Source organism: Hippoglossus stenolepis, chromosome 12, assembly GCF_022539355.2.
Source record: "Hippoglossus stenolepis isolate QCI-W04-F060 chromosome 12, HSTE1.2, whole genome shotgun sequence".
Lineage (NCBI taxonomy): Eukaryota > Metazoa > Chordata > Actinopteri > Pleuronectiformes > Pleuronectidae > Hippoglossus > Hippoglossus stenolepis.
In genome coordinates, this window is record NC_061494.1 from 24,452,931 (window position 1) to 24,467,670 (window position 14,740).

The 14,740-nt window shown below is 43.3% G+C and overlaps 1 protein-coding gene across 3 annotated transcripts in view; it reads left to right on the plus strand.

The window, feature by feature from the left end:
• kif20ba (kinesin family member 20Ba) overlaps positions 1-14,740 on the plus strand; it is a 34,003-nt gene that overhangs the window by 14,546 nt on the left and 4,717 nt on the right. For 2 of the 3 annotated variants that reach the window (XM_035172727.2, XM_035172728.2), the window contains exons 21-31: positions 240-378; positions 711-833; positions 1,012-1,066; positions 1,225-1,350; positions 1,631-1,761; positions 2,024-2,179; positions 2,314-2,496; positions 2,646-2,786; positions 3,175-3,282; positions 3,737-3,946; positions 11,978-12,019. In XM_035172727.2, the coding sequence (XP_035028618.2) occupies positions 240-378; positions 711-833; positions 1,012-1,066; positions 1,225-1,350; positions 1,631-1,761; positions 2,024-2,179; positions 2,314-2,496; positions 2,646-2,786; positions 3,175-3,282; positions 3,737-3,946; positions 11,978-12,019 (1,414 nt within the window). The remainder of the gene's footprint in view (positions 1-239; positions 379-710; positions 834-1,011; positions 1,067-1,224; positions 1,351-1,630; positions 1,762-2,023; positions 2,180-2,313; positions 2,497-2,645; positions 2,787-3,174; positions 3,283-3,736; positions 3,947-11,977; positions 12,020-14,740) is intronic. The other variant, XM_035172729.2, reaches the window with a different exon arrangement.

A 14,740-nucleotide genomic window follows, 5' to 3' on the forward strand; every position in this document is an offset into this window, starting at 1 on the left:
TTATTTTTGATTTGTACTGGAACAGAGAGGAGAGTTTCCTCCCCACTCTGAGCCTGGTTTTCTAAAACTCATCTTCAGTTCCAGGTGACATTTGCTTAGTTGACTTGTAATTTAATCAAACCCCAACTTCCACATGCTCTGATCAACCTGATGATGTTTAACTAAATATAGATGTTGAGATCATGATGGGGAGTTTCATCTTTAATGTTTCTTTATCGCCGACATTTGTCCCTTCTCAGACTGAAGGAAAACGCTAAGCAGGACTCAGAGAAGGTGGAGAGCCTCGGCCTGGAGCTACAGAGGAAAGAGGACAACACGTCAGATCTCAGAGAGAAGCTGGCTGACTACAAGAAGCAGGTCCAGCAGGTCCAGAAGGAGGTCGGCCCACTACTGTGTACTCTGTAAAGACAAATGTATAAGAGCTGCTGACTTTTGACTTTCTGTCTTTATCTTAGTGTGGAGGCAGTTTGGCTTTTCACTCAAAATAAGCTTTATCTATTTTAAAATATTTAAATTCAGATCACAGACCTTTGTCTATCCAAATTTGCCACAAAATTGAAAACATCATTTTAGTTTTGAAAAAGACGAAGAAACATAAAACTGATCTCATCCTAAAACCATTTCACTGTAAATAAAATAAGTAAATAGATAGAAACGGCAGGTAGCTTCAACTTTTACTTACGACTGAATGTTGTTTGGTTTTCCTGAAGATTTCTGCGATGAGGGAAGAGGTGAAGGTTTCGAGACAGAAGCTGACGGACACGGAGAAAACCAAGAAGCAGCTTCAGTCGGATGTGGCCAACAGAGACAGAACCATCCACCAACTCAAACTGGTAAAACATTTATGAGATTATCTACCAAGAAAACAACAGCGCCCTCTTCTGGCTGAGACATTAAATGATCCAGTGGATTTAATTTGTCTTGGTCTTCACACTGGTTTTTAAATGTTCTCATGTCGTCTCCATCTCCTCCTCCTCCTCCTCCTCCTCCTCCTCCTCCTCCTCTCTTCAGGAACAGTCATGTGACACAAAGTCTGACCACACGCTCTACCAGAAGTCCTGTAAAGGTGTGTGTGTGTGTGTGTGGTGTGCGCGTGTGTGCGCGCAGATCAATGTTTTTTATGAATGTGGAAATACATGTGATATTCATGAGAACAATCATGTAATATAGTTTAAAGCTGAAAACACACTCTGGTTCTTTTCTGTGTGTTTTGTTGATCTGCAGAGCTTGAAGCCAAAGAGCGAGTGATGGAGGACATGCGTTTGGCTCTGACGGAGCAGGAGGAGACCCAGGCGCAGATGGAGGACGTCCTGGAGCAGAAGCTGAACCTCATCCAGGAACTGTCCGACGGTAAGAAGACACAGGGCCTGAATAATCGGGGAGAGAAAGTGAAAAACAATGTACCGGTGCAATCGTCTTGTAAATTGAACTGAAAAAAAGTCAGATTCCTTGTAAATTTTAGCTTAAACAATTAGCTAAAAATTGCCTTAAATATCTGGATTTATAGTATATGTGGAGGCATCATCTGCTTTGAATCAAAGACAACTAATCTGTCCTCACAAAACTTTATAATTCAAATATTCACGCTCTACTTTGCAATGTAAATCAATAACTGTTTTTCACATTTCAGAAGTGGAAAAACTGAAGGCGATGTTGTTGCAACAGGACGGTGGAGCCGACGCACCGTGTCGGGTCGACAGCTCGTCACATGACGTCAGACAGGCCGAACAGGAAGCTGCACAGGCTCAGGAAAAACTTAAAGTAATGATGGGAAATATATACATATATGTTGTGTTAGAGGGTAGGAGCAGAGATGTTTTCACTCAAATACAAAGTGATGGAAGTGATTGAAACCAAACAGGATTATTGACAGTGAATAGTATTTACAGTACTTGTAGGTCCCTGCTGTGCGTTATCAGATCTGTAGCTGCTCTTACAGCCGCTCCATCCTTTTTATTGATTTTAATTCACAAAGTTTAAATAAATGCTTAGAAAATGAATGAAATAACACTGTTGTTTACAGCTGTGTACAGACAAACACCAGGCCGAACGCAAGAAGTGGCTGGAGGAGAAGCTCTCTCTGATTGGCCAAGCTAAAGAGGCCGAGGACAAGAGGAACCGGGAAATGAGGAAGTTTGCTGAAGACAGAGAACGTTACGCTCGCCAGCAGAGCCAGATGGTAAGAAACGTGTGTCTCATCTGTGTTCAGCTCCAGCTCTTTGTTACCTGACGGGTCTAATCTGACAGGAGCCTGATGTTGTTTTTCAGTTTTTACTTAGCACTAAACTACCCCCCCTCCTCTCTCTCCCCAAGGAGGCGCTGTCGTCCCAGCTGACAGAGAAGGATCAGACCATGGAGACATGGAGGAAGGAGAGGGACACTCTGGTTGCAGCTTTGGAGGTTCAGCTCCAGAAACTTCTCTCCAGTCAGGCAGAGAAAGACAAACTCATCCAAGAGCTACGGCACAAATCCACACAGCCGCCACCAGAGGTCAGTGTAACAAAGGTGATCACAGACAGAACATACTGAGGAGGGAGATGAGTGAGAAGCTACAACTTTCCTGGTGGAAACCATAAAATAGAAGGTTGAGAGAAATGTCACTGACAGAAAACAAATCCCAAGAAACCATGAACTTCCTGTTGCAGGGTGGTGAGGGTGTTGATGATGGTGGTGTCGACGTGGCAGAGCAGCAGGCGGATCTGTGTGTGAGGGAGGCCGACATCCAGCTCCACCTGAAGGAGGAGCTGGAAGCGTCCACTGTCCGTCAGGTGGACACGGTCACTCAGGTCAGTCTGAAGAGAAGACTCACTTTGTTTCTATATAAATGTCTCTGTCCGCCGCGTCATCGGCTACATGGCAGAGATTTACAACAACAAAGATCTTTGGTTTCTTGTGGATGTTGACTTGATTGTTTGTTTTGACCTTGTTCTGACCTTGTGTTGTGGATTTAACGGCATCGGAGTGAGAGAAACAGGAGGAACTCCACAGAACAACACAGGACTGTGATGTGTGTTGTGTTTCATGTTGTCGTCAGTCTGAAATAATCACACACAGACGCTAAGCTTCCACTGGACAGACGAGAGCAGCATCAACACATTCAATTTATCAACATGATATATGGATTTTATTCTCATCATTTACATAAACATCTATTTCCTGTTCTTTCTATGACAGGATAAAAGCAGCGAGAGCCCTGCTACACTGGCAGGGAAACCCCAGAGTGAAACTCTCAGCAGGAAGTCAGAAGGACGGATGGACACCAGAGCGTCAGTGAGCAGCCAAGTAGGTTCAGACATTTATTCATGAATCAAAATGCAACACAAGTTTGAGTCTGAAGGTTTGAATTGTCTTCAGTGTTTTATATCTTTATATTTAACTCAAATGTTAAAAACAAAACATTGTGATTGGATTTGGGTAATTTCATCTGTACTTAAAATCTATTTCCTGATTGACTGATATCATGTTGCTCCTACAGAATCTGTTTTTATCTTTCACACACAAACACACACTTTACAAGACTCCCAGAGGTGACGAGTGCACGGTTACATTTGAAAGACTGAATGTTTTCACTCAGGTGAAGAAACTTTCACATTGACTGACACTTTATAGCTTGTAACAGACGGACCGGTTTGTACCATCACACAAAGAAACTTCACACTCAGGTGACCATGAAGCGACCCCTGACCTGTGTGTGTGTGTGTGTGTGTGCGTGTGTGTGTGTGTGTGTGCGTCGCAGGGCTCCACTGGCTTCCCATCTGTTCTCGATTCGTCTGAGATCTCCACGGAAAACGGACGGACGAGCCGCTTCCCTCGGCCAGAGCTGGAGATCTCCTTCAGCCCTCTGCAGCCCAACCGCATGGCCCTGAGGCGCCAGGGAGAGGAGAGCGCTGTCACCGTCAAAATCACCCGCTCGGCACGAAAGAGAAAGAGCGGAGAGATGGAGAAGGTAAGAACCATCACACATCAGCGACCAAGTGATTCAAACTATTAACAAACTCTTCAGTGAGGGTCCTAAACATCCTTATGTTTTGCTCTTCGTGGATTTACAGCCTCGAAATAACGACTCAGAGATGAGGTTTTATTTTCAGACGTTTTCACGCATTTTCTGCGGAGACGGTGAAATTGAATCTATTTTGAACTACGACTGTCACCAGTCTCCAGAAGAGATGAAGACAGTTTGTTGCGAATGTTTGAGCACAAGGAACTAGGTCAACAAGTGACAACATCTGAGTTCTCACCCAGCTTTATACTACAGACGTTCTGTGAAAACTGATCTCAGAACAGCGACGGCAGTGAAACGTGTAGAAAAGTGGAGCTGCAGGTTAAAGGTCGTTCTCGGGGCAGCGTCTCACTGGGATTACATTAAATGCAGTGAGGAGCTGCACTCGTGTACATTGGTTTGTTTCCACTGATGCGAGTGAAGTGGGCTGATGCCTCTGTTACATTTGTTTCCCAGAGCTGTGACACACACGCTCATGGAGACACATCTACACAAACAACCAATGTAACATACACACATACATCAAACACACAACCTACAATATATTTGTACATATTACATGCATGATACAGTAAATAAATAATAATGAATTTATTATTAAATGTGTACTTTGGTACAAGGCTCCACACTTTACTATAAATGTTGCCCTTCTAATAAATATTAATAAAACTAATGCCTGTCAGTTTGTGTCATAAACATTTATAGTAAAAACATGGCTGAAGAAATAACTTGCTCAGTTTAAGTGGAATAAACATGAAACCTCGTTTTATTCCTACAGAGAGTAAAGACACTGCACACATACATGTACCCACCACACCTCAAACACACAAACACATACATGTACCCACCACACCTCAAACACACAAACACATGCATGTACCCACCACACCTCAAACACACTGACACATACATGTACCCACCACACCTCAAACACACAAACACATACATGTACCCACCACACCTCAAACACACAAACACATACATGTACCCACCACACCTCAAACACACAAACACATGCATGTACCCACCACACCTCAAACACACTGCACACATACATGTACCCACCACACCTCAAACACACAAACACATACATGTACCCACCACACCTCAAACACACAAACACATACATGTACCCACCACACCTCAAACACACAAACACATACATGTACCCACCACACCTCAAACACACAAACACATACATGTACCCACCACACCTCAAACACACAAACACATACATGTACCCACCACACCTCAAACACACAAACACACAAACACATGCATGTACCCACCACACCTCAAACACACAAACACATACATGTCCACCACACCTCAAACACACTGCACACATACATGTACCCACCACACCTCAAACACACAAACACATGCATGTACCCACCACACCTCAAACACACAAACACATACATGTACCCACCACACCTCAAACACACAAACACATACATGTACCCACCACACCTCAAACACACAAACACATACATGTACCCACCACACCTCAAACACACAAACACATGCATGTACCCACCACACCTCAAACACACAAACACATACATGTACCCACCACACCTCAAACACACAAACACACAAACACATGCATGTACCCACCACACCTCAAACACACAAACACATACATGTACCCACCACACCTCAAACACACAAACACATGACATGCCCACCACACCTCAAACACACAAACACATACATGTACCCACCTCAAACACACAAACACATACATGTACCACCACACCTCAAACACACAAACACATACATGTACCACACCTCAAACACACAAACACATGCATGCCACCACACCTCAAACACACAAACACACAAACACATGCATGTACCCACCACCTCAAACACACAAACACATACATGTACCCACCACACCTCAAACACACAAACACATGCATGTACCCACCACACCTCAAACACACAAACACATGCATGTACCCACCACACCTCAAACACACAAACACAAGGTCGAGCACGTGTCACTTCCTGTGAAGGTGAACGCTCCTGACGACTCTCCCAGTGATCTTTGTTACAACCACAGGGCGGGGACTCCAGCTCAATGTCACTGCTACAGGCTAATGTTTCAAAGGGGTTGGACTTAATGAGGTGCGTTGACATTATAATGGTGGATATGTGGTAGGAAGAGCTTCTCTGCAGAGGAAACGGTTTCATTCTGTGCTTGACTTTGCTTCGCCCGGCTGGAAGATCTGAAGATCTGAACAAATGCCAAAAGTTAGATTTCTGTTAACGGGCAATAATAGGTTTGGTCGTTTTTTTCTTCCCATTGACTTTATGAATTAAAATATGAAGAACGAGGAATCAAACCCGTAGACGAGGCTTAAGAACCAGTGGGTGTTTTCCTGCTGCCTCTTTCATTGTGCTCTGTGCTGTTGGTGTAATGATCAGTGAAGCTTCTCACTCCACTGTTCCACATGTAGCTGAAGACTATCTTCACTGCAGCTTGTTGCTCACCTGGTAAACACTGACTTTCTCTCCTCTCCTCCTGATCCCAGGTGGCTGCATCTTTTTAGAAGGTGCTGATATATTCCGAGTGCTGAGGCATGAAAATGCCTGATGTCAGTAATTCAAATTCACACGTGCTCAGTGTTTTACGTTAACTCCTGATAAAGATACTTTTAATAGCAACACGAGCGTCGCTGCAGGAGACAATGTGACGCAGAAGGACAAATGAAGGACACTGCGTCTCGTGTTGAGATGAACATGATGAGCACAGCAGGTCTGGACTGATGTGGTGTCAGTGATCTGTGCTGCAAACAGTTTAACATGGAGACAAGGTTTTCATTGGCAGCTTTTAAGTTAGCAGATCTCAGAATAGAGAAGCTACACAACATGTCAGTTTAGGTTTGACTGAAAAAGACTAACAGCACTGGTGTGCACATTGTATGAATGGAGAAGGATGTGAGTCTGCAGCAGTCATCTCAGGTTGCTTTGGTGTTTCTGTAACTGAAAATAACCTAAAGTGTAATAACGGCCTGTAGAGACACATCAGTTTCCCAGATGACTGGACCACAGTCCTCTTCGTTCCACACAGAGTGAACCTTTCTGAATAAAAGATGAAGATGGTTTGGAGGAAAGCTATTTGGAAACTTTGTGATGCAGCAACTTTAGACATGTTGCTCTAAAGTGTTTATGGATAAAAGCAGAAGTGGAAGAAAGAAGATACCAGTGTTGAGATAAAACCTCTGAACTCCTTGACGTGGAACAGGTTTCTGTTCACAAAAAGTCAAAGTTTAGAGCCTTCCTCTTTGTCTTCAGAGTCAGTGTCTTGTTCCAACATGTCTGCCTGAAATACTCATCATTGTTTAGTGTATTAAACAAACCTTGTTCTGTGTGTTTGATGAAGCGTCGGAGCTGCAGGCGAGGGGGGGTGAAGGCGGAGAAATCGTTTAATTTTCATAGATCTGTGAATAATACATGAGTCACATCCAGACGTTTTAAGAGCATGAAGGAGGAAACTTTGAAACATGTAATTGAGAGGAACACAGATGAGTTTAATCAAAGACAGGAGAAGAACTTAAAGGTTGAACGGGAGAGACGTTCAGAAATTGTAGGATCAGAACGAGTCGCTTGATATGCAAAGAGTGATTCTGTCATTTTTACTGGATCAGAGGAAAATTTCAAACGTACAGCGATTAAAACAATTCTGTCAAACATGTTTGACAGAATTGCAGAAAAGTCTCATGACGTAGAGCTGGAGTCGTAAGAACTGTGGAGACGTGTTCACAGCCAGACGCTCACTAAAGCTCCTTAGCTGGAACATAGTAGACCTCATGTCCTCCTCCAGTGTCACTAGGCTGTCTTCTTGTGCTCTGCTGCTGTGGCAACATTTCCTTTTTCGATACCAGCAGTGGGAGTATTTACGGGGGTGAAGTAATTCCACTAATGACTGCTGTTCTGCTGACTGAGCTCGGTTCCAAAGAACAGGACCGGAGGAGGGAGCTGAAAAGACGTAGCTGTGTGTTTGCTGGGGAAGCCGCTCGTAATGCAGATTCAAACCGACGTGACGTTACATCACGTCGGGGGATCTGGGGCACTTCAGTCAACATTTATGAACACGAGCACATCTCTTCTAAACAGCAGACTGAGAGGGGATGATGGGAGGCTCACAGGTTCTGAGGGTTGAAAGATGTTTTTCATTCCTTTCCAAAGCTGCACAACAATTACATGAAAATCGTTAGAATATAAAAGCCCATGTGTTTGAAGATTTATCCACTTGAGGCTCTAAAATGTGGAGGCACATTTTCTTTCTTAACAAAGCCATTCAGCATCATAGACACTTTGTTCTTTATCTCGTTCCATTGATGCTACTGCAATGACCCAGTTTCCACCTGGAAAGCAAAGAATTCAACCTTATCTTAACAAAGGAAAAAAGAAAGATAGAGGAGGAGGTTTGAACCGAGAATGTCAACACATTCAGTAAATGACCCTGTGATCTACAGTATCAGGCCAAACAAGCAGACAGAAGAAGCTTTAGAGCCCGACAGGAGGAAAGGAGAGAGAGAGAAGTGGTTGAGACCAAACAGGGGAAGGGGAGTTTTAAACCCAGAGAGAAATGGACCATAATAAATTGAGGAAGAAGAGTTCAGAGGGAGGTGGAGGCAGCGCAGAAAGAATACACTGGTTGAGGGTTTGAGGTTAGAGACGCCAGCCAGGGAGGAAGACGAGATGGAGAGGAAGAGCAGAGGGAGGGAAAACTGCAGTGGAGCGCAGGAGAGGAGAAGGGGAGAGAGGAGGAAGATAAAAGTGGCGAGCAGAGCTGGGCGGGGGGGCGTTTGGTGGAGGCAAGATGAAAGAGGAGGGATTGTGTGTAGGACGGCTGGATGGGAGCAGAAGAGTCTGACACTGGTGACGCTGCTGCTGAGACACTTCAGATCTAACAGCTTGTGCTTAACGTGCACATCACTAACATGACGTCTCCACTTTATCGCACAAACTCTGAAATGAAAGGACTTCCTGCAGCATTGGAAACACAGAGACTTGTCGTAGTGTCAGGAGAAGATACAGCCTGTAATTATTAACTCTCACACGGGGCAGTGTGCCATTAACAGGATGTACTAATCAACTTGTTCACACTCCAGCACATATTCATACTCATTTAAAGTCAACCTGCAGTAAAGCAAACGTCTGCAGACATGTTGGCCGTTTGCCCTGAACCACCGTGATGCAGGTGATACTTAACAGAGGCTTCCCAGTTCCAACACAAAACTCAGTCTCATCACTGGAGAATACAAACTGAACTTACACTGCCAACCATTGACAGAGCAGTAGAAACAGGAGGAGACCAAACCAGAGCTAAAAGGAGAGTGAATGTTGATCCTATGGATGAAAACATTACTCACATGAATGACTCTCTGTCCACTGAATATGTAAATGTTCTATTAGCAAATCCAACCTGAGTTTCTGTTTGATTGGAGGTTTCTCTGTTTCTTACACCTAATTCACAAAACACAATTCTTAGCCCGGTTTTCCACTCCACAAAATTTGGACATATCTGACAAAAGCCCCAGATCGGAGTCGGCAATCGCTTTGTACGAACTCAACGACAGAATAAATATCTATCACTAGATATCCAGACAAACAACAGCCAATCAGAGCAGAGCAGACATACTCGTCGCAGCGTTTCCCACAGAATCATCAATCTATGGTGATAACGTTGCTCACGGGCTCACGTGCACGTTGCTCACGGGCTCACGTGCACAAAGGTCACTCTCACCATCAGAATATGAGTGACAGGTACACAGACCAAAGAGTGACAGACAGGTTGTCGTGTGAGTGACAGAACTGCATTGATGCCACAACTACAGCTGAAACTGTCTAAGTGGACGGTAAAAACTTTGTGGAACCGTTGTGTGAACGTAGAGGTGCGACAGTGTGAGTGATGTAGATTCAACTGAATATGGAGTTTTAGTTTTATCGATCTTTTATGAATAATATTGATTTCTTATGAAGTTACTATAGTAGATACTAGTTTATTCCATTAAGCTTCGGAGTCAGAGATCTGCAGTTCTTTCTGCAGAGGGCGTTTCTACATCATGGAGTCTCACTCCCTCGCTCGTCAGGATCTTGGAGGGAGGTAATTTGTATATCACATTATATTCACATTCATTCAATGTAATTACAGGAATAAACAAAGCATAAAAATGCACCAATCATAAAAGCTAATGTGTAATCAAAGGGAGGAGACGTGAATTTACATCCACAACATTAAAGGGTTTGTTCAGACAAATGACAAAATAAGACCGAAAACTAGAACGTGACTCAGTCGAGCTCACACCTGCACCAACGGCTCCTGGAACTCCATCAAGCTGCATTTCAGAATCAGCAAATATAAAACTGTATTTCTCAGTAAACACTTTCTACTGAAGCATCATTTAAGAGACTCAGATCTTAACTATCATCACTTCAGCCTGTGATCCTTCAACAAAGATCCCATTTTAAACCTATTCTCTTCTTTCACTTGTTCCTTGGGACTTTATCATGGCGTCTACATGTTTATAGACGCACACGGATGTCAACACATTCATATTAATGTCCTCCCCTCTGTGAACAACACAAACTATATACCAGTCATAACACACATGAGGAGGCCTATTGGTTTTTAACATTAAACATGAATGCTGCGGGGGTGTGGGGGGCCACGAGGGGCCCGACGGACCCGGATAAAGAGACGCCGTCACCCACAGTGACACCCGGGGCTTTTTACATCAGCCCAGGAGTCTGAACTGTGTAAACCTTTAATGCTGCCTTTTAAAATAACATGAAACATTAAACTGAGTCGGGCTCTGAATCGTTTGGGACAAACACAGAATGTGGACAAACTAACGAGCAGAACTCGCATGTTCACAGGGAACCTGAAAGACTTTAGGCTGTAACGTGATGCTTATAATTATACATAATGTATTTGGTTCTTATATTAATAAGGTTAATCCAGAGTTTCTACGGGTCCTTAAAAGCCTGAACTTTTTAGATCTTAAGGTCTCGTTACCATGGATTTCTGTTGGTCCAGCGAGGTCATGCACCAGATTGGTGTAGATCAAAATCAGATTAACTGAACCTGAGCATGTTAATGCATTGCTTTGTCCTGATCAGGGAAGTCCTACCCTTCTTATGTTATTAAGGGGCATTAATTAGCTGTGAATTCATCGTTCAGACTCGTAACGGAAACAAGTCTTCACAACTGTTTCCAGGTCAGTAAAGAGATCACACCTCAAACATGGTAAACTCACAGAGAAACATCTGTATGAATTAAACCAGCTGTTAACTTGCTCCGTCTACGTGCTGGATTTCCAGTAGCTCACTGAGTCGGTGCTGATTGTGTTTGTGAATAGAAATGTTAGGTTTGTTTAATTGTCTGAGTTCCATGAGGAACGTTAATCTGTTTAAAGAGCTTTAGTTGAAGTGTTTTGTTTATGTAAGTTACATTAACCCGTAGTGAATGAGTAGAACAGGGACTCTGCTCGTCTCCTGTGTCTTGAACTGTCATTTATATTAGTGCAGAACTTCGGTTCCCAACAGAGCAACGGAAAAGAAGTTCTGACCTTTGTGTTTTTGCTTTGTTCCAGAGAGTTTTCTCTCTGTCAAAGCTCAGCAGTACAGACAATTGGCTTTATTGCAACACAACACCTGAGACAACAGTTAAAACGAATAAAAGATCTTTGGAAAACAAAAAAGATTCTTTATAGAGATTTAATTTTAAAAAACAGCAGCTTTCAGGCAAATGCTGAGAGAAACTGAATCCTGTGAGGCGACGCGTTTGTGTGTCTGAGGCCTGTCACTGTCTTTATATTGATGTCTGCTGTCTTCAAAATGCTTTACATTTCCTCTTCAATTGCTCTTAATGGTTTTGCATAAGAGCTTTGTAATTACATTGTTGAAATGTAGACGACGCTCAGTCCGCCCTTTAACCAAGTTGTTTCTTTTCTTAAGTCTCACATTTTCAGGAGGAGTAAACGACGACCAGCACGTGAGGTACATTTTTTTATTCTATTAAACAACTTGATGTTTTCATCCTTCAAACAAAAATTCCTCATCACATTCTCCATCATCATTGAACGAGGTAGCTTAGTTTTCACTTGTTAATCTTGGTTCCTGATGCTTTCCGTTCCAGTTGGCGGCAGCAGAAGTGTAAACATGAACAGAGATTTTGACGATGAGGCTTCGAGCCAAATGAGAAAGTAATGAGCGAGGCGACACTGAGCAGTCGTCCTCTTTCACCTTCTGTCTCTTCATTGGCTGTTGTCCAACAGGAGACACGAGGCTGAATGAGAAAGTGAGGAAGCAGGAAACTGTCTCACTCCAACGTTCCCTGTATCAGTGGAAAGATACGCTGTGGCTCTCCTGAGTGGGAGACTATTAACATGCACATAATTTGATTATAGCCAATAATCAGAGTGAGGCATCGCACCATGAGGATGTTTACACGGGTTGCTTGTTGGAGCATTCACTCGTTTCCATGCCACGAAGCAAAGTGTGACGGATGCTTGAAGACGCTCCTCTCACATCAGGTTGCAATGTCAGATTCCCTCCAGTATTCAACCTCCAAAACAAATCTCCTCCACGATGTGTCTGAACCTCGTGGTGAAGCCTGTCGGACTCAATACAAAGAGATGAAGTGGTCTGCTCGGTCAGGAAGAGATTTCATGTTAGAACGTGAAGGACTGTTTCTGTTGTGCTCATTAAACACTGGAGCCCATGATGTTTAGGGAAGTGTTTATATTTCTGCACTTTCAGGAGAATAGCTCCCAGGACACTGAACAGTGCTATATTACATATAAGCTGCCATCACAATAATCCCACAACATTGTTACTCCTTTCCTATTTTACCATGACAAATATCTTTCAGTAAAAATAGCAGAACTTTCACCATATTTGACATTTATCTGCTGGTTATAGGTGGATACGTTGTTGGAGTTTAAATGCATGAGTGACCTTCACACATTTGAAGGAGCTTTTGAAATGGGAGCTCGTCACGGTTTTCTGAGACATGCGTGAAGCAGTTAATATCCCATCATGCTCTATGGCATGAAAACGCTGAGCGTGCTCAGATGATTCTTATTTCGCATCGAGATGCAGGAAAAGGTCTGAGACACGCAGAGCTTCAGTCACAGAGACTCGGTGTTTATTGAAGTGAAATCTGAATTTAGATCCGAGGGAATAAAATCAGTAAACAGGTTGATGAGCTTTAGTTTGACGTGAACGCAGGAAGTCGGCTGTCACCAACAGGAAGCAGTGACAGGGTCAGATGAGTCGTCCTTCACCAGGACGTCTGAATGTTTAACCTCCAACAGTGGGGGGGGGTGTCTATTGACCAGAGAGTTTTATAAAAGATTATATTATTATATTAGAGCTTTGTGTTTGTTCTGTCTTCTGGGGAATTTCCAATCGAGCTGTAACTGCTCCTCTGAGGTGGAGCCACGATGCTCCTGGATGTTGTTGGGACTCAGACACTTCAGCAGCTAACTGGGTCCAAGTGTGGAATATGATTACGCTGCTCCGGAGTGTGGAGTCGCTGCTGGAATCACTTGTCTTGTACAACCACAACATTTACATGTAGATGAAATGTAATAATGATGAGCGCAGATCTCTTTCACACAACAGTTTCCTGTGGGATTATTTCATCGCCACAACTTTATGAAAGATGATTAACAAACGATTCCCCGAGCATCACTTTATTCACTGGAGGAAACCATTTCATTTACATGACGGAAACATTCCCATCACACAAATGAATAATTCCCTTTTCTTCTCTTCGAAAATGTTCAAACTTTCTTTACTTTGTCAAACTTAAAGCTTCACTGCTTCATGACAGGTTTATCTTTGTTTTCATGTAATGGTGCAAATAAGTTTTTTAATGATAGTTTTCCCACAAACTGGGATAGTTCACAGAAAAACAATAATTTAGATTTAATGGTTAAAAAGATCTTGCATCACTCACATTTCCTCCATGTGACACTGGGACATTGAGCAGCTTCGTCCTTCTTCTTCTCCTCTGATGTGTTTGACATCTGTCGGCGCTGCAGTGATTTTCTTTATATTATCGTCGTCATCTCGCGCTGCACCGTTGGATTCCGCTCAGAGAGAGAAGAGTGTCGGCCACAACTTGAAGACACATGAGTAAATGAAGTGCTTCACCTCTCACTCTCTCCACGCAGTCGTTTTCACCTCCGCTCTGCTCACATGTCTTCATGTTCTAACCTTCTCCTCCTGAAACCTCATCGCTCTCCTCCTGAAGCCTCGTCTCTCCGCTCTGCAGATGAGTTCCTAACGATTTATTGACCGTCCTCGGGCCTCAGAGGAGACGTCGCCGCTGTCCCAGAAAATCGTTGTTACAGTTTTTAGCCGTTATGATTTTGGTATTTGAGTTCAGTGGCCGTGTCAACAGAAGTGCTGTGGACTGATGAGTCCATCTGATGTGGGCGGCTGGCTGAGGGGGTAGAGCGGTCGTCCTTTGGCTCTGTTGATAAATATCTGTTTGTGTGGCAGATGAAAAGTCCCAGGATTCACTGTGTTATTTAGAAACTGTCATTGTGGCAGAAATTTAGTGTTTGAGCTGCTGCGAATATGAAAATAATATTTCTGTTGACACTGAGCTCACTGTCATTTCATTAAAACAAAGCCTTCACACGTTAAACTCAGAGGAATTCCTTCCAAAACAATATGAACCATAATCTACGTCACAGACACCGTGAG